Source organism: Oncorhynchus tshawytscha, linkage group LG02 (genome assembly GCF_018296145.1).
Source record: "Oncorhynchus tshawytscha isolate Ot180627B linkage group LG02, Otsh_v2.0, whole genome shotgun sequence".
Lineage (NCBI taxonomy): Eukaryota > Metazoa > Chordata > Actinopteri > Salmoniformes > Salmonidae > Oncorhynchus > Oncorhynchus tshawytscha.
In genome coordinates, this window is record NC_056430.1 from 15,539,225 (window position 1) to 15,559,979 (window position 20,755).

Consider the following 20,755-nt stretch of genomic DNA (forward strand, 5'->3'; position numbering starts at 1 on the left):
AGCAGCTGATGGACTCTTACTAGGGCAGATTTAACAGGCCTCCCCTTGCAGTTGATGGACTCTTACTGGGGCAGATTAACAGGGCTCCCCTTGCAGCTGAGAACAATTGTCACTCTCACAGACCCACAGACCATTAGACACAATACATACAGAATACACAGCAAGACTCCAACTGCATTCCAAAAGTTTTGTAAAAACCAACCACAACAAAACCATGAGGACAGCGCTACTTCATTATAACACTTACTTTCCTCTTTCAGCAGGAAGTAAACTAGTCCTCAGGCCTGTAAGTAAGGGGCGGCAGTGTAGCCTAGTGGTTAGAGCATTGGACTAGTAACCGAAAGGTTGCAAGTTCAAATCCCCAAGCTGACAAGGTACAAAATCTGTCGTTCTGCCCTTGAACAGGCAGTTAACCCACTGTTCCTAGGCCGTCATTGAAAATAAGAATTTGTTCTTAAACTGACTTGCCTAGTAAAATAAAGGTAAAAAAAAAAGTGAATGGATGTATATGAGTTAGACATCTCTGCCTAATTAGCTGACTGACTATGTGCCAGATGTTTAACCCAGGAGATTGTTAATCTAGAAGTTCCCTGGTGGGAGGGTGGCTTCATCCAGAAGACATCTCTTCCCTGAGCTTTACTGCAACACTGGCTGTTCTTTAGAAACAGCACTAACTACTGCATTACCATCTGTAGGGCTCACTACTTATTTGGGGCATGTAGAGGTCCTTCAGAAAGTATTCATTCCCCTTGATTTATTCTACATTTTGTTGTGTTCAACGTGGATTAAATAGATGTTTTTCACCCATCTACACACAATACCTCATAATTATTTATTTTTTTAAATGTATTGAAAATGTATTACAGAAATATTTCATTTACATACAGTATTCACACCCCTGAGTCAATACTTTGTAGAACTATCTTTGGCAGCACTTACAGCTGTGAGTGTTTCTGGGTAAGAGCTTTCCACACCTCGATTGTGCAAGATTTACACATTATTTACACATTATTATTATTTTATTATTATTTTCAAAGTTCTTCAAGCTCTGTCAAATTGGTTGTTGATCATTGCTAGACAACCATTTTCAGGTCTTGCCATAGATAATCAAGTTGATATAAGTCAAGTATTCTTGGTAAGTAACTCCAGTGTAGATTTGGCCTTGTGTTTTAGGTTATTGTCCTGCAGAAAGGTGAATCCACCTCCCAGTGTCTAGTGTAAAGCAGACTGAACCAGGTGTTCCTCTAAGATTTGTCCTGTGCTTAGCTCCATTCCCTTTCTTTTTTATCCTGAAAAACTCCCCAGTCCTTAACGATGACAAGCATACCCATAAGATGATGTAGTCACCACTATGCTTGAAAATATATAGAGTGGTACTCAGTAATGTGTTATATTGGATTTGTCCCAAACATAACACTTTTGTATTCAGGGCAAAAAGTGAATTGCTTTACCACATTTGTTGCTGTTTTACTTTAGTGTCTTGTTGCAAACAGGATGCATGATTTTTAGCATTTTTATTCTGTACAGACTTACTTCTTTTCACTCTGTCATTTAGGTTAGTACTGTGGAGTAACTAGAATGTTGTTGATCCATCCTCAGTTTTCTCCTATCACAGCCATTAAACTCTGTAACTGTTTTAAAGTCACCATTGGCCTCATGGTGAAATCCTTCCTGTCTGACAACAGAGTTAGGAAGGACGCCTGTATCTTTGTAGTGACTGTGTGTATTGATACACCATCCAAAGTGTGATGAATAAATTCACCATGTTCAAAGAGATATGTCTGTTTTTTTGTGTGTTTTTTTTACCAACATACCAATAGGTGCCCATCTTTGCGAGGCATTGGAAAACCTCCTGGTCATTATGGTTGAACATGCGTTTGAAATTCACTGCTTGACTGAGGGGCGTTACAGAAAATATGTGGGGCACAGTTATGAGGTAGCCAATATGTTAAACACTATTATTGCACACAGAGTGAGTCGATGAAAATTATTATGTAACTTGTTAAGCCGATTTTTTCTCCTGAACTTATTTAGGCTTGCCATAACAAAGGGGTTGAATACTTATTGACTGAAGACATTTCAGCTATTAACGTTTAATTAATTTGTAAAAATGTCTAAAAACACAATTCCACTTTGACATTATGGGGTATTGTGTAGTAGGCCAGTGACCAAAGAAAACTACATTTAATCCATTTTAAATTCAGGCTGTAACACAACAACATGTGGAAAAAGTCAAGGGGTGTGAATACTGTCTGAAGGCACTGTATGTATGAGGGCAGACTGAGGCATCAACATTGAATAGTGGTAGGCTGGATGATTGGCCTACGGCTGGTATGACTAGTAGCATAAGCCTGCGATCTGAAGCTAAAAGTTTAAGTGAAATACAGCACACTTTGGAATTTAAAGATTCCATTTCTGCTCATCGTGTTTGCGTGATTGCAACTGATTGAGTATGTTAGGAAAGAAGGTAGACTTACCTGAAGTACAGATTGACATGTTCAGCTGCTTGTTTATAGAGCCCCTCAAACTGGTCTCTGGCCCACTGCAAAGACACATGGTAGGTCTGACTTAATGAGGTTTTCATTTTAACTTCAGTCTGATGCACACTTTTCATTTAAGCATGGTCTCAATCACCCTCAAAATGCTTCTCCATTCTGGGGCAAGATTGAGAGTTAAGAGTGTAAAAAGCTTTGCATTTTAGATGAGTTGTGTGTGTGAGGGATTAAGAGATAAGTGGAGTATGGATGGATGGACTGAGTTAGGAGTTAGTACTGTACTGTATGGATGGAAATGGACTGAGTTAGGAGTTAGTACTGTACTGTATGGATGGATGGACTGAGTTAGGAGTTAGTACTGTACTGTATGGATGGAAATGGACTGAGTTAGGAGTTAGTACTGTACTGTATGGATGGAAATGGACTGAGTTAGGAGTTAGTACTGTACTGTATGGATGGAGATGGACTGAGTTAGGAGTTGGTACTGTACTGTACTGTATGGATGGAGATGCACTGAGTTAGGAGTTGGTACTGTACTGTATGGATGGAGATGGACTGAGTTAGGAGTTAGTTCTGTACTGTATGGACGGAGGTGGACTGAGTTAGGAGTTAGTACTGTACTGTATGGATGGAGATGGACTGAGTTAGGAGTTAGTACTGTACTGTACTGTACTGTATGGACGGAGATGGACTGAGTTAGGAGTTGATACTGTACTGTACTGTATGGATGGAGATGGACTGAGTTAGGAGTTAGTACTGTACTGTATGGACAGAGATGGACTGAGTTAGGAGTTAGTACTGTACTGTATGGACGGAGATGGGCTGAGTTAGGAGTTAGTACTGTACTGTATGGATGGAGATGGACTGAGTTAGGAGTTGATACTGTACTGTCCTGTATGGATGGAGATGGACTGAGTTAGGAGTTTGTACTGTCCTGTATGGATGGAGATGGACTGAGTTAGGAGTTAGTTCTGTACTGTATGGATGGAGATGGACTGAGTTAGGAGTTAGTTCTGTACTGTATGGATGGAGATGGACTGAGTTAGGAGTTAGTTCTGTACTGTATGGATGGAGATGCACTGAGTTAGGAGTTAGTACTGTACTGTATGGACGGAGATGGACTGAGTTAGGAGTTAGTACTGTACTGTATGGATGGAGATGGACTGAGTTAGGAGTTAGTACTGTACTGTATGGATGGATGGAGATGGGCTGAGTTAGGAGTTGATACTGTACTGTATGGACGGAGATGGGCTGAGTTAGGAGTTGATAGTGTACTGTATGGATGGAGATGGACTGAGTTAGGAGTTAGTACTGTACTGTATGGACGGAGATGGACTGAGTTAGGAGGTGATACTGTACTGTACTGTATGGACGGAGATGGGCTGAGTTAGGAGTTGATACTGTACTGTACTGTATGGACGGAGATGGGCCATACCTAAGTTAAGTCAACGTTGAGTCAAATTGTTTGGGGTATGTCGACATAAGGTTAGTGTTGTAAGGTTATGCTCTGGATAGCTTGCCAGCCATGTGCCAGTCAGCCAGCCAACCAGTCAGAGAGCAGCCATGTTTAAAATGTGTTAAACGTAACGTGGATGGCAGCTCAGGGTAGAGGAATGCCATGGCCTAAACTCCTTTAATATGCTAGGATTCCAGAATGATGGTTCAGGAGGTTGATATGACAATGCTAGGTTGCTGTGATGATGCTAGGCTACAGGGATGCAGTCAAAAACACATACAATCAGACTGTGGTTCCATGCCTCACCTGCAGGGTGTGCTCTATGCGGTGAGGGAAGTTCTTCAAGGTGCACAGTGGGATGGCATTCTGGGAGCCGGTCTTGGCTGGTCCATAGGACTCAGTCAGGTGGGGAACTACCACTAGAGTATGGCCCTTACTACCCAGGGTACCCCCCTCCAGCATGGGTCTCTGGTGCTGGACACAGCGGCCATCCAGGTACACTCCTGTAGTGCACACACACACACACACACACACACACACACACACACACAGAAATAGTAAACCAATAAGAACAGCTAAAAGTCACACAGCATATAAACAGGCTTGGGTTACTTTTAAAATGTATTTCGTAAATTGCTTTACATGTATTCCCCAACCGTGCCAATAGAGGACTAAAATACTATGTTATCTGTCTGTCTGCTCCCCCCACCATGCGTTCCACAATCCCTCTGAGCCAGCAGCTATCTACAGCATTACATAATAATAACCTAACGTAGCAGGCATAAAATAAACGCCTGAATCTACACTGAACAAAAAATCACAACATGCAACAATTTCAAAGCTTTTACTGAGTTACAGTTCATATAAGGAAATCAGACAATTGAAATAAATGCATTAGGCCTTAATCTATGGATTTCACAGGACTGGGAATACAGATATGCATCTGTTGGTTACAGATACCTTAAAAAAAAGGTAGGGGGTGGATCAGAAAACCAGTCAGTATCTGATGTGACCACCACTTGCCTCATGCAGCGTGAAATCTCCTTCGAATAAAGTTGATCAGGCTGTTGATTGTGGCCTGTGGAATGTTGTCCTACTCCTCTTCAATGGCTGTGCAAAGTTGCTGGCTATTGGCGCCATACACGCAGTTAGGTCAAGACCCTGGTGAGGATGATGAGCACGCAGATGAGCTTCCCTAAGATGGTTTCTGACAGTTTGTGCAGAAATCTTCAGTTTTGCAAATTCACAGTTTCATCAGCAGTATTGGTGGCTGATCTCAGATGATTCCGCAGGTGAAAAAGCCAGAGGTCCTGGGCTGGTGTGGTTACACGTGGTCTGTGGTTGTGAGGCCGGTTGAACATACTGCCAAATTCTTTAAAACGACGTGGGAAGCGGCTTATGATAGAGAAATGAACACTGAATTCGGTGGCAACAGCTTTGTTGGACATTCCTCCAGTCAGCATGCCAATTGCACGCTCCCTCAAAACTGCACATTTTAGAGTGGCCTTTTACTGTCCCCAGCACAAGGTGCACCTGTGTAATGATCATGCTGTTTATTCAGCTTCTTGATACGTGGATGGATTATGGATTATAGGTGGAGGGGATTATTTTGGCAAAGGAGAAATGCTCACTAACAGGGATGTAAACAAACTTGTGCACAAAATTTGAGAGAAATAAGCTTTTTGTGTATATGAAACATTTCTGGGATCTTTTATTTTAGCTCATGAAACATCACCAACACTTTTTACATGTTGCGTTTATATTTTTGTTCAGTATAGATCCCCTACATACTGGTCTTGACCATAAGAAAAAAACTGTCAGGGGACGTTCTGTTCTGCACTGTTTAACCAATCCAGTAAATGTGGAGGAGGAGTTAAAGTGTGTGTGTGTGATTTTCTCATTAATGTTGTCGCCCTGTAATGTCCAAACCGGAAGTTGCATCATAGGTTCTCTTTCTATGTCCCCTGAAAACCGGTTGTTGAGGACTCGGCAGTGGCTAGTTACATAATGACCTCAGAGTCAGAGCCATACTGGGGAATGAGTCAAGTCTGTCTAACAACACCAGACAGACAGACATATAGTTGCTAATGAACTGACCTTAGGCTAATAACTACACTGATTCTAGTACTAGTGGCATGCAGGCCTATGTGCTATTATTACCACAGCTATTACTACAGAAATAAAGGAGAATGAATTGCCTCTAGTGGTGTTTATTACTGATGCCGATAAGACTATGAGCCATTGGTTGTTGTACTAGTAATGTTATTGATGTCGATACAGCTAGACGTGTGTGTTAGTCCTGATATTGGCAGTAGCGTGGGTGTTGGACAGTGTATGGACTCTGTCACTAGTAGTAATATCATTAATAGGATCATGATACAGGGAGCAGCACAGGCACTGGTACTGACTGGCTTGCACGTTGTCCAGAGCTGCAGCTACTCCATCCAGGCCCATGAAGAAGGTGTGCCCATAGACCTGCTCACTGTCTGGGTCCAGGCGGTTCTGGTGGGCTGTGATGTTCATGTTGGGGTTCATGACTCTGACCGCCTGGGCTGCTACCTCTGACTTCTGTCTCTGTGGAAGTAGAGGAAGAGGAGGAAGTCGGTGAGTGAAGGGAAAATCAGCCTCTCTTGATGAACTTCCCCTCGTTCCCCCATGACTTACTCAAAGAATAGGTGGAATACAAAGAGAAACCTGAAGAGAAAACACAAACACTGAAGGCAGAAACACTAAAACACAGAAACATGAAAACACAAACACTGAAGGCAGAAACACTAAAACACAAAAACATGAAAACACAAACACTGAAGGCAGAAACACTAAAACACAGAAACATGAAAACACAAACACTGAAGGCAGAAACACTAAAACAACAGAAACACTGAAGGCAGAAACACTAAAACACAGAAACATTAAAACACAAACACAAAGGCAGAAACACTAAAACACAGAAACATTAAAACACAAACACTGAAGGCAGAAACACTAAAACAAAGAAACAGAAACACAAACACTAAAGGCACTAAGACTAAAACAACAGAAACATTAAAACAAAACACTAAAGAAAACACTAAAACAACAGAAACATGAAAACAGAAACACTAAAGGCAGAAACACTAAAACAACAGAAACATTAAAACACAAACACTAAAGGCAGAAACACTAAAACAACAGAAACATGAAAACACAAACACTGAAGGCAGAAACACTAAAACAACAGAAACATGAAAACACAAACACTAAAGGCAGAAAGACTAAAACACAGAAACATTAAAACACAAACACTGAAACACACTAAAACACAGAAACACTAAAACACAAACACTAAAGGCAGAAAGACTAAAACACAGAAACACTAAAACACAAAACACTAAAGGCAGAAACACTAAAACACAGAAACACTAAAACTAAAACTGAAGGCAGAAACACTAAAACAACAGAAACATTAAAACACAAACACTGAAGGCAGAAACACTAAAACAACAGCAGAAAACACAAAACTGGCAGAAACACTAAAACACAGAAACATTAAAACACAAACACTGAAACACTAAATTAACAGAAACACTGAAAACACAAACACTAAAGGCACTAAGACTAAAACACAGAAACATTAAAACACAAACACTGAAGGCAGAAACACTAAAACACAGAAACATGAAAACACAAACACTGAAGGCAGAAACACTAAAACACAGAAACACTGAAGGCAGAAACACTAAAAGACAGAAACATTAAAACACAGAAACACTAAAACACAGAAACATTAAAACACAGAAACACTAAAGGCAGAAACACTAAAGGCACTAAGACTAAAACACAGAAACATTAAAACACAGAAACATTAAATTACAGAAACACTAAAGGCAAAAAGCGAGAAAAAGAGCAGCAATGGTGTGAACTGGGTGACAAAGAAACTAGAGAACTGAGGGGAAGGGAAACCCAAATATTTACACAAGCAGCAAAGGAAATCAGGATACACATAAACTCATCATAGATGGGTCTTATATAGCAGTATCTTGTATATTTCTCCTTCTGACAGACATCTGGAAGATGGTATGAAAGCCAATGGCAAGCACTCGGTCACATTCAAATGAAGTGGAAAGGAAACCTAAATCACCATGACTGTGGCCTACGGATACATACATGGCTCACAGCCATTTAGTTATATAACAGTTTGCCGGACACAATTTTTCCTAAGCACAATATGTCCTAACTATATTCAGATTCAATCCAGACAGATATGTGTTTTTACCATTGGGGTGTGTAAGGTTGGATGTGGGAGTGCGTGCGTGCGTGTGTGTGTGTGTGTGTTTTTCTCATTAATTTCGTCTTGACTTGGCTGACAAGGCAGAAAAAACTAAATATAATAGGATCAGGCTGTACAATCTTTCCAATCAGCAATATATCCCTGTTTATGAATGAAAATGTGATATGAACTGGAAATAGATAAACATGTTGTTTTGCACTTTGATGAATTATTACGGGAATAAGTAAGAAACCTATCAGCATTCCTTATAGGTGTGCGTGCCCGACACACACACATCACCTGTAGCACTCCGATGTGAAGCACAGGTTAATTGTAGGCGAGTTGACTATTCATGAGGCAAGTCTGTCTCAAAAACAGTAGTTCATCCCTCTTTTCCACACGTTGTGTCAATATTTTTGTGATTGAAAAGTGCTGGGGGAAAATGCCAGCTCAACACACGTCTGTTTATGGGTGATAATACGAAGTGGATATGAACAGGAAATAGATATAAACTTGTTGTGTTATACTTTGATCAATTATAATGGGAATGTGTAAGAAACTTATCAGGAAAAGGAGCTTACAATTGTTGGGAATTGGCAGTTGTTTCCTTGTGGACATGTGAGCTACCTGTATAAAAGTGTTCCTCTTTCTCCATCTGAACAGAATCTACAGAAACTACCTGTGAAACACTCGATCGGAAAACTGTAACTATGGCGATAAAGACCATCCTGCTTCTAAGCGGTGCCTTTGCACTGGGCGATGCAAAGTCCTTGATGGAGGCCAACCTGGACCAGCTCCCTGCTTTCAACCCAGACTGGAGACCAATGGTGAACGTATTCATCATATGCAGGAGATGGGTGGTGAGGGAAACAGCATTGAACAGAGCCCAGGTCTCCAGATGTTTCAGGAAATTGATGCTGTTAAGTATCCAGCTGACGTGAATGACCTGGAAAGTCTGGAGCCCTCGGTAGAGATGGATGGAGAACAGGGCTTGTATCAGGAGGCTTTTCAGGGAACAGGGGAGAGGTTGGAGGGGACAGAGTGCAGGAGCGCATGTCCCTCTGGCTGGTCCAAATACGGATCCCGCTACTTTAGGTACCGAGTCTGAGCAGTTCTGTGTGTATCAGGGAGCCAACCTGGCATCCGTCCACAGCACAGCAGAATATAATTACATACAGGAGATGGTAATGATACAAACTGGGGGATTTCCTCGCGCCTGGATTGGAGGTTATGATCTTGCTCAGGAAGGCCTATGGCTCTGCAGCGATGGGTCCAGATTTGACTTTACCAACTGGAGCAAAGGACAGCCGGACAACTACCAAGGCAAACAAAACTGTCTGTACATTAATTATGGAGCTGAAAAACGCTGGGATGATGGAATGTGCAGTACAAGGTTTCCCTCTGTGTGTTCTAGAAGAATGTGATCTCTCGCCTGTGAGTCAGATTAATATTGATTTCTCTTTCCCATGGTAAACAAATCAGATGGTAAACAAATCTGTGTAAACATTAAACTTGTTGCCATGAATCATGATTAACAGAGAAACACACTCTCAGTATAAATGATACTTTCTGTCTCTCCTTCTCTGCATTTGTCATCAACATCCATCAATAATGATTTTGTCACAAATAAAAGATCAGTTCCATCTTAAAAAGGAAAATGTGTTGAAAATGAATAAAAACAATTCTACAACATAAAAGGCATCTGATCATTTCAATATCTAGTAAGCATTTTGAGAATTGCTTCTCTCTTACCCCAATGTCTTGAGACCTGAAGAGAAATTGTCGGTTTAGATTGGATCTCTCTATGGAGTCCATGTCTGTCACAGTGATGTGCCCACCCTCTCCAGCCCCCAGGCCAATCAGAGCAAAATTCTTGAGAAGTTCACAACCTATAGCGCCAGCCCCAACCTGACGACACATCATGACAGAAGACATGTTAGAATACAAAATAAAATAGAACAAATCAATTCAACCCAAGCTGCATTCATCTACTGCATTCATCTACTGTATAAATATCACTTAATCAACACATTTGTCATAGTATATGCCAAGCTAGTTTTTGCACATCAGAGGGTATTAAGACTTTCACTCCAACACACTCATGTGGAAACAGAAGTGGTGAGAGTGCAATAACACAAGCATGCACGCACAAACTCACGCGCACACACACAAAGCAAAACAAATAAAAGCTAGCATAACACATGCAAAGGAAGCCTGGTAGGTGAGGGCTTGGCAGGACCAAACGCTAACAGGAAATGCCACCTGAATCACAGCTGTTTCCTGCACGTGTCATTATCAACACTAGCAGGAGTGACCAGAGGGAAAGAATGACACTGCGGCCTGTTTGGCCATGCAGAGGGCACCCCCTGCTGGTGAGAGATGAGAAGACTGGCACTCACAAGGAAATACTTCTGTTCACCAAGCCTCTCCTGGAAGCCTGATCCAAACACTGCAGTCTGCCCGTCATACCGAGAGCCTCTCTGCAATAGAGACAGTAGAGCAGTGGTTAATGCAGACAGGCAGGGAATAAATATCCACCAACACATGCCAATTGATTATTTTCCTGATAGATAAAACATGGCTTCCTAAGGCTACATTAATTATTCTTTATGGGGGGAGATAGTAATCGATAGCTAGCTTTTGGCTGATATTATATATATATATTTATTTGAATATGTATTGGCTGATGTTAATATTTTTTTAATATTATGTATTAAAATCTTACTGGTGAACAAGTGCTCTCTGTCAGTTCCTCTCCCTCTCCACCGTTGCCTTCAGGAAGGCACTCCAGTGCATCAAAGTACAGCCACTGCTGAAGAGGGGTGAACTTCCCAGTGCACGCCTATAGGGACACCAAATATGAACATCAGGCACACAGGCAAACATATCAACACTATGAACCATACAGCACATCACAGGCACTTCACTATCCCTGGCAGTGCTTTCTGGAGTACAGAAACCGTAGCAGTTTGCTCATAAAGGTGTAATAAATGCATTCTACTGTCGAGGGGCTTGACTAGATCATAGGGCAGCTTTGAATTATTGGGACTGCTAGCTCTTCATATTTCTTTAGTGCCTAAATGTGTTGGATACCTATGTTCCTTCTCGGGACTTTTGTCCTCACCTTCATGACTTCTTGGGCGGCCAGCCCTCCGATGAAGGCGTTAACAGGGGCCAGGTCACCACAGGCAGTGAAGGACAGACTCTGCACCACATCTTCATCTAACTGATCCAGATGGGACACCTTATTCAGTTCTGTCACCATGGCTACCAGTAGCTCAGCATCCGACTGTAGGGGGATGGATGGACAGCCGACTCCATAGTAAGACAGAGCATGACCAGTTTCTGTAGGGATTCTATCCAACTTGAGCTACTGGTTCAAATATCTTTCACAGATTCTAAAGATGCTATCTTAGCCCACTGAACATCACAAAGCGTGGTGAGACAGGCAAATACAGTATAATGTCATAAGATTTCTTCTACCAACACATGAATGTTCCATACCAGAAAAATAAATATTATTTTGTATTGTCTTTCACTGACCTGGGACCTGGGCTTAGGTAGTCGTCCCACTCTCTTCACAAAGCCATGCAGGGCTTGGAAGGCCAGGTGCAGTGTCTGGTGCTTCGTCATCTTCCCATAGTCAGTCATTACTAGTAACTCAGGGTCAACCAAGGCCTCATCAAGGGGTTTCTGTAACAAGTACAGAAAGTATAGGCATAAAGTAAGCATAGTGAACTGAGTGCAATGTCATTGAACGCCATATTGGTAAGGTTGGCTTTCCATATGATACAGTAAATATCAAAATATTATCCTTGGGATAGATGAATGCCTAGTCCAACATAATTCATTTGATAAAATTAAGAAACAATACTTACAAATTGTAGTATTTTAGACTTTTTGACCTCAGTTGCTACGCCGCCTTTCTTATACTCAGAAAAGCTTGAGGTGTCACAAATACTGAAGGAATCAGGGCCTGGCAATGAAAGAACATGTCATCATTTACACACACATCATAATGTATGAATCATCATATTCATTTACATTTCTGTCCATATTAAATGTCATCACCACCACTGTCATGCCATTTCCTGTCATGTATTTAAAACATTTTTAAAGTAGCTTAGATATGCCTCATATTACAACAATTATATAATATTAAAAAAGGAGATGTACTTTCGAGAGAAACTAAAGTTGAAATATCTTTCTAGTAAACAAGTGTTACTGGTGGCACTTAAGGGGCAAAGTACATTTTCTGCATTCTTGTTCTAAACCACCATTATTTTGGATGCTTTTCCGCTGTGAATAAGAACTCACCAAGGACTTTGATGTCCACTGGTCCATAGCTATTGAGCTTTGTCATGCCACACACTTCAGAGAGGGACACAGTGCTGCCATCTACAAAGCCATGCCTCTGTTCAATGCATGTGACCACTCCAGGATCCGCCTATAGATGCAAGAGAACTATGTATAACAGTGGTTTTTGCTCTATGATCTTGTCCACTGACATACTGTATTCCCAGGTATAACATGCAAATGCCACCATCTTCAATAGTTAAGGAAAGGTAAGCATTGAATACCTTGGTGATATGATCTATCATGGCTGATGCAGGTGTCTCCCCATCAGTGTCCAAGACCTCAAACTCCTCCCCAAAGTCACAGAATAACTGACTGCAATAAAACCAAAAAAATAACCATTGGGGAACTGAACCAACGATGCATCACTCATATCTACTATGGATGAGGACTGTTACAGGAGAGGTTATTATTGGTTAAAGTAGAGATGGTGTGTCACCCCCCTCACCCACAAAGTCCTTTGGTATCAGCCACAATTAACTTGATGCCATTTGAATGACAAAACGTCCCAAAACGCTGCTGGTCATCCAGAGAGGAGTCAGTCAGCACCACCACCTAGGAAAACAAATAAGATATGTTCTCACCTTTAATGTTATTGCCATACCTAGGGCTGAAAAAATCTGGTCAGCTTCCTGAAAATTCCCAGGTTTTCCAGAAATCCTGGTTTCCTGTCTGTTCCCTCCTGATTCCGGCAATCTTCCAACCGGGTTTTCCAGAAAACCATGAAATTTTGAGAACGTTACCAGATTTTTGCAACCCTAGCTGTACTGTGTATGGCTAGTCCAGAGAGAAAGTGGGTAAATGCAAGGCAGGGTTCAGGCCTACCTGGAATTGTTGCAGCAGCGTCTCCTTCAGTGGCCCAGTGTGGGCAGACACATGGACATGGGGGTTAAGGGCAGACAGCCGAGATAGGGAACTCAGGGCTCGGTTCTGACCAAGGTGAGATGCCAGCAGGAAAAACTGGAAGGGAAACATTGGGGTTCAGGAGTAGTTTGACAAAATAACATCTGATCTGAATTAACATTTTCAGAATGTTATATGCCCCTGTATTCCTATTTCCCTCCTTTAATATCAGGTGCTAAATAGTTACAGAGACGGCAGTGTGATAGAGACGGCCTAACGTGGATTGCTCTAAATAGTTATTGTCCATGTTCCATCTTCAAATTACATATGAAATCATTATGCAGGTTTCCACTGACTTTTATTCGACAAAAGCAAAAAAAAATCTTTGTGACATGAGTAATGGAAACAGCAGATATAGGATATATTTTCTAAAGATTGACAACATTTTTATGGATTTTTCTTTTGTCTAACTTTATTGCGACAAATGATGATGGAAACTATAACGCTCCAATCCACATTTATGCTAATTCTTAATGCCTACTACTTGCAAAATAAAAAATGTAAACTTTAAAAATAATGTTTATTTGCAGGACATTATCAATCAAATCAAATGTATTTATAAAGCCCTTCTTACATCAACTGATGTCACAAAGTACTGTACAGAAACCCAGCCTAAAACCCCAAACAGCAAGCAATGCAGGTGTACTGTAGAAGCACGGTGGCTAGGAAAAACTCCCTAGAAAGACCAGAACCTAGGAAGAAACTGAGAGAGGAACCAGGCTATGAGGGGTGGCCAGTCCTCTTCTGGCTGTGCTGGGTGGAGATTATAACAGAACATGGCCAAGATGTTATGCATGAATTGCATGAATTGCTTTGCCTTGCTTCGCCTTCTGGTTGACTGGATGCAAGTTTCACCATCCGATTGTTTCAGATCCCCAAGTGTGCAAATTTCACCATGGCATGGCCCTTGGCGATACGTCGTCACATGAGAATTATTAGAATATGGCAAATATTAGTACATTCTTGCATTATATCCATGCTGGCTTCGCGGCTACAGTACTTGAGACATGAAACAGATAGGTGGGAGGGCATATTTTAATATTTTAAAAAAAATTTAACCTTTATTTAACCATTATTTAACTAGGCAAGTCAGTTTAGAACAAATTCAGACTGTCGCTAAATTATTGTTTGGGTTTGGAATTAGATCTGTTCATATAATTAGAGAATATATGTCACGGTCGTCCTCCTCTTCATCTGAAGAGGAGAGGCGAGAAGGATCGGAAGACCAAAATGCAGCGTGATATGTGTTCATCATGAATTTTAATAAAGAAAACACTGAACACTGAAACACTATACAAAAACAGTAAACAAAATAACAACCGTGAAGCTAATGCTAGCTGCGCTGAAACAAGCCATCAACATAGACAATCACCCACAAACAAACAGTGCAACCCAGGCTACCTAAGTATGATTCTCAATCAGAGACAACTAATGACACCTGCCTCTGATTGAGAACCATACTAGGCCGAAACATAGAAATACCCAAATCATAGAAAAACAAACATAGACTGCCCACCCCAACTCACGCCGTGACCATACTAAATAATGACAAATCAAAGGAAATAAAGGTCAGAACGTGACAATATATTCTGACCTTTAATTCATCGGCTAAGTTGTAGCAACCTCATGATGTGTACAGGGAAAATGTTAGTATCTTATAGTAGCCTAAATGTTCAATTGAGCTGGGTGAATGGAATATGAATGACAGTCATCCAATATGCTGTAATAGAAATAAGGCCATGTTCATTAAAAAAATAATAATCTTCCCTCATTTAAATGGCACCGACCATCACTGGTTGCACCCCCTTTTGCCCTCTGAACAGCCTCAATTTGTCGACTCCACCTGCGCCAGGTGATATTGGCAGGAATGCCTGCTAAGGCCAAGTAGTCTCTTTCTTGCTGTGACATGATGACATTGAGACCTTTCAAACCCTGTATTCCTAAATTAGTCTAGGGGGCAGATTATTTCTTGAACAGTATTACAGTATAACAGGGTTACTCTATGACACAGGTAGCCTACCTGTGAGGAGAAGTCCATCCACTCAGCCAGTCCCTCATCCTGCACAGTGACGGACTTCACTCCAGAGAGGATGACATTCTTGGCGATCTCCACCCCTAAACCCCGCATCCCCGCAATGAGGACATTAGCTGTCCCCATGCGACGCATCGCCTCATGACCCAACACATACCTGCCACACAGTGCCCAAAAGACAAGACTGTTACTAGATGCCAAGGTTATTATAGTAAACTGAAACTAAAATAAAAAATGATATTGAAATAAAATGTGTGAACTGAAATAAAATAATTAACAAACCCGTTTCAAAAACTAACTATACTGAAACTATTATCCAAACTTCGAGCAAAAATCGAATGGGGTTTTCAATGGGGTTTTCAGGCTTTTTGGATGTGGATATCGGGTCTGAATCTGGCGGCGAAATGCTGCCTGGAAATGGCGATGTTTCATCTAGGCCTGTGCATTATTATCTCTAGATATCACTACAGGTACAAAATCGTCACTAAAGTTAAAAAGCATTGGATTGGTGTTAACATGGGTGAGAGATTTTCCTTCCACCATATTTTTTGCACCAGTCTCAGGGTCGTCACTAGTTAACACAGCCACAAAGTAATAATTATGGATAAACTCCGCCCATTCAATTAACAGATAGCCATACACTTCCAGTCATTGCGCTAACGCCAGTTAGTATTGGCTCACAAAACTATGCTGTACCTCTAACTTCCTTCATATTGGACACAGAGACATAAAAATGGTATTCACAAGTTTATCTGACCCTGGGGAAGTAGACAATGGACCTCATTGCCAAAACCCCTAAGTATCCCTTTAGCCCTAAAATTAACCACACTGCTAACTTCATGCCTAACCCTAACCTTAAATTATGACCAAAAAGCTATTTTTGCAGCAAATTTTTACTTCGTGGCTGTGAAATCTGACTTTGTGGCTGTGTTAACTAGTGGAAAGCCAGTCTCTGCACTCTTCCTTTTAAATCCAAGTCACATTGAGACAGACATTACATTTTAAACCTAACCTAACCTATGACCTGAGACATCACCTTATGTATTACTGCCCCCAGTTGTAAGAAGTGACATCGCCCCAAAAAAACAAAGTCAGATTCCACAGTCTCAATGTCAGATTTGGCTACAAAAATTCGCTTTTTGGTCTTAATTTAATATTATGTTTAGGCATAAGGTTAGCAGTGTGGTCAAGGTTAGGGTTAGGTTTAAATCATGCTTTCTTCCCCTAACACTGAAACTGAAACCAAATAATATAAAAAAATATGTATTTTTATTTTTATAGTAACTGAAAATAAACTGAATTTAAAATATAAGTAGAGAAGCGAATAGAAATAAAACGCATATAAAAACTCAAAACTATAATAACCTTGCTAGATGCATGTCAACTGTCAAATTGTAGTTTCCTTTGGACATGACAGGCTATACTTACAGCTGTCGGGAGTAAAAGCCCTCGTCGATATCATTGCTTTCAGACATGTTTTGGAAGTGATCTAGTCTACAGCCTAACGTTTTATTGAGTAAAAGGTTGGTGATAATCCCGTTTTCGTTCTATTGTGCAGAGCCAAACTGTTCCCTATTCAAGTTTCTTAAATGTATTCCTGAGCAGGGTTTAGAACAAGAATGCTACCTGTAAAACTTTTTCAGTAGGACGATTATTTAACTTTCGCTTTTCTCTAAGTGACGTCATCACCTCTATCACCAGTGGGCATGTTCACAAGAAAGCAGTCAATTGCCGAGTGCGGTTTAGGCTGACAACTGTGACTCGCTTGTGCGGGTGCTGGCAGCATATAACACTGTTCGATTGTGCGTCAAGAATTCCGCATAGCAGATTTGTATGAAGGTCTGGTTATTAAATGGGTAAACAGTTCTATAGTAATATCCTCTAAAACGCTCCGGTGACAAACACATTTTGCTTCCCTGTTTCGAATTATCCACATGGCTGTGGGAACCAAGTAAATACATTTCGAAAATGTAAAAAAAACGATGTATTATTAGCTAACTAGCTACAGTGTAGGCTAACTCAAATGAGCTGCTAAAGGAGCTAGTTGGCTAGCTATCTAGCCAACTTTACATGCTGTATAAATAGCTAGTTAAGTGAATTAAACATCACCAGCTACATAACTTCACATTAGCTAGCTATCTTGATGTATTTATCACTGTAAAAAACAAACTCCAACTGCATTTGTAGGTAGCTAGTTAACTGCCATGGTGGAGGGTGAAAGGATAGCAGCCCCAACTGTCAATGTGAAAGAGTAGACTATTCTGGATAGAGCAGGTACTTGTGTAGTTCCAGTCCCTAGAAAGTTAGGATGGAGATAATAGTTTCATAATATTCAGTGTGGTGTAATTTGAGTATAATGAAGTTGTTTTCTGTCCTCGGATAAAGAGCTATGAAAGGCTGTCTACAGATGAACAGGTCATGGGGACTCCAAGGGGTGCACTTCTTTGTTTTTTCCTTAGCACAGCACAGCTGATTCAAATTATCAACTCGTCATCGAGCTTCAAGTGGTATTTTGTATTCATTTGGGATGCTATCCTTGATATGGTCCTGTTATTGTCACATGCTACACATGCATCTATCAATCCAATGTTAACATTATTTGTTTTAAGGGATATTATACTTTAGTAATCCACAATTACCTGGTGATGTAAAGTCTAATAATAACATTATCTTTCATATTCCTACAGATACCTTGTAACTGGAGAAGTCTGCAGGATGTTTCAAGGATGGGGTCCAACAACGCAGAGCGAGAGGCAATCTGTGCAGGAGATCTTCACCTCCTACTTCTTTGAAGAGGGTTCTGTTCCCTAGCAACACCATAGACTACACTATGCACAACCAAAGGCTCCTTTAAGAGCCATCCACATTGCAATAAGAGTATTCTTTAATGTATTTAGCTATGTCAACTGCAGTTATTCAATTCCCAGTTCAAATCTAAATTTATTTGTCACATACACATGGTTAGCAGATGTTAATGCGAGTGTAGTGAAATGCTTGTGCTTCTAGTTCCGACAGTGCAGTAATATCTAACAAGTAATAACAATTCCCCTACGACTATCTAATACACATCTAAAGGGGTGATTGAGATTATGTAAATAGAAGTATATGGATGAGTGATGGCCGAGCGGCATAGGCAAGGTGCAGTAGATGGTATAAAATACAGTATAAACGTGATACGAGTAATGTAAGATATGTAAATATTATTTAAAGTGGTATTGTTTAAAGTGACTAGTGATCCATTTATGAAAGTGTCCAGTGATTAGGTCTCAATATAGGCAGCAGCGATCTGAGTTAGTGATTGCTGTTTAGCAGTCTGATGGCCTTGAGATTGAAAAACATCTCTCGGTCCCAGCTTTGATGCACCTGTACTGACCTCGCCTTCTGGATGATAGCGGTGTGAACAGGCAGTAGCTCCTTGATGTTTGTTGTTGTCCTTGATGATCTTTTTGGCCTTCCTGTGACATTGGGTGCTGTAGGTGTCATGGGGGACAGATAGTTTGCCCCCAGTGATGCGTTGTGCAGACCGCACCACCCTCTGGAGAGCCTTGCGGTTGAGGGCGGTGCAGTTGCCGTACCAGGCTGTGATACAGCCCGACAGGATGTTCTCGATTGTGCATCTGTAAAAGTTTGTCAGGGTTTTGGGTGACAAGCCAAATTTATTCAGCCTCCTGAGGTTGAAGACGCGCTGTTGCGCCTTCTTCACCACACTGTCTGTGGGTGGACCACCTTCTCCTCAGCTGTCCCTTTGATGTGGATAGGGGGGTGCTCCCTCTGCTGTTTCCTGAAGTCCACGATCATCCTTTGTTTTATTGACTTTGAGTGAGAGGTTGTTTTCATGATACCACACTCCGAGTGCCCTCACCTCCTCCCTGTAGGCTGCCTCTTCGTTGTTGGTGATCAAGCCCACTAATGTAGTGTCGTCTGCAAACTTAATGATTGGGTTGGAGGCGTGCATGGCCACGCAATCGTGGGTGAACAGGGAGTACATGAGAGGGCTGAGCACGCAGCCTTGTGTGTGCTCCATTTGATTTCTATTTCTCAGGTGAGGGTGCTGTTTAAGTAACGGTGTGATGTCTATACAAAAACAAAGCAGGCTATTTTAAGCCACCCATATTGAAAACAATTAGAACAATTAGACACCCTATAACCCACACCTACACACTCATGTATCAATCTGATTGATGGATTGTGTTGTGCAGTAAGCAGGCTCAGGTGTATAACTGTGGCTCCTTCTACCTTCAAAGAATAGGCAAGAGGGCCAACCAGGGAGAATAGTAAGACACTTAATTATTTCTATAACTATGCTATATTGTTTGTCGTCGTGTGTCTGTACATGTTTTCAATATAAAATACTCTGCAGCCACTTAGTGTGGACACCAGGTGAGGCCACACGCATAGATTCCTGTTGAACACTGTCTCTTTAACTACCTTATTTTCTCATTAATAATCTCTCTTTCACTTCATCCCTCTCGCCCCTTTTCCCTAAATCCTCTAGGTTATATCAGCTGTGTCGGTGAACCCCTCCCACATCTGAACTGTCTACATAGAGAGCACAGCATCAAAGGTGAGAGGGCACTTGGTCTGGTCAACATGAAGTGTTATTAAAGAGATGCTTTACACAGGGATGCAAACTGCTGAGGGCCCAAAAAGGTGACACTTTTTTGTTGCACTGAAACATGCAAATATTCCCTGCAGGGGGGAAATGCAGGTTTTAACTAATTTAACAACAAAGAATATGATCTACGTGATAAGTCTGTGTAAAATAAAAAGTGGTTAATGTGAACCTAACTCACAGCTAAAAAATGTAAAGAAAGCAATCCAATGTTATTTGTTGCCTAGACTTTACTGCAAATGACACTCAAGTCTTGAAAAAAAAAACAATACACTAATATTGCAGTTAGTCATGACAGCCTTTATAATGTAACACTTGTGACCACACACACAAACTTTGCACTTAAAGTAGAACATGTGTGCAAAAATAATGTTCACTAAGTTTTAAAAAAGTACCCTCACTCACACGTGTTACTGTCAAGTTCAACACAACAAAACAATATCTTTGGGCTACACTGCACATTATTACATTGTACACTTTCTTCCTGTGGACATCTGTTCTACAATGTGTCAGCAAAAGTGAGAAAGAGGGAAAGTGTGTGTGGTGTTCCTTTCACCTCTATAGTAGCATCCAGATTAAGCCAGGCTCCAGCTACACTTGATCCCTGAATCCACTTGTTTAACAAGCAACGCCTCATTTTCACCTAATTGTC

At 41.0% G+C, this 20,755-nt stretch overlaps 1 protein-coding gene across 1 annotated transcript in view; it reads right to left on the reverse strand.

Annotated features, from left to right (window-relative positions):
• Positions 1-17,139, reverse strand: part of uba7 (ubiquitin-like modifier activating enzyme 7) — an 83,619-nt gene extending 66,480 nt beyond the window's left edge. Inside the window, exons 1-15 of the mRNA XM_024383013.2 lie at positions 16,920-17,139; positions 15,480-15,648; positions 13,382-13,516; positions 13,005-13,111; positions 12,781-12,871; positions 12,518-12,647; positions 12,079-12,176; positions 11,744-11,893; positions 11,325-11,489; positions 10,926-11,042; positions 10,600-10,680; positions 9,953-10,108; positions 6,360-6,525; positions 4,258-4,454; positions 2,478-2,542 (exon numbers count right to left, since the gene is read on the reverse strand). Of these exons, the coding sequence (XP_024238781.1) occupies positions 2,478-2,542; positions 4,258-4,454; positions 6,360-6,525; positions 9,953-10,108; positions 10,600-10,680; positions 10,926-11,042; positions 11,325-11,489; positions 11,744-11,893; positions 12,079-12,176; positions 12,518-12,647; positions 12,781-12,871; positions 13,005-13,111; positions 13,382-13,516; positions 15,480-15,648; positions 16,920-16,966 (1,874 nt within the window). The 5' untranslated portion in view covers positions 16,967-17,139. The remainder of the gene's footprint in view (positions 1-2,477; positions 2,543-4,257; positions 4,455-6,359; positions 6,526-9,952; positions 10,109-10,599; positions 10,681-10,925; positions 11,043-11,324; positions 11,490-11,743; positions 11,894-12,078; positions 12,177-12,517; positions 12,648-12,780; positions 12,872-13,004; positions 13,112-13,381; positions 13,517-15,479; positions 15,649-16,919) is intronic.
• Between the last annotated feature and the right edge of the window lie 3,616 nt (positions 17,140-20,755).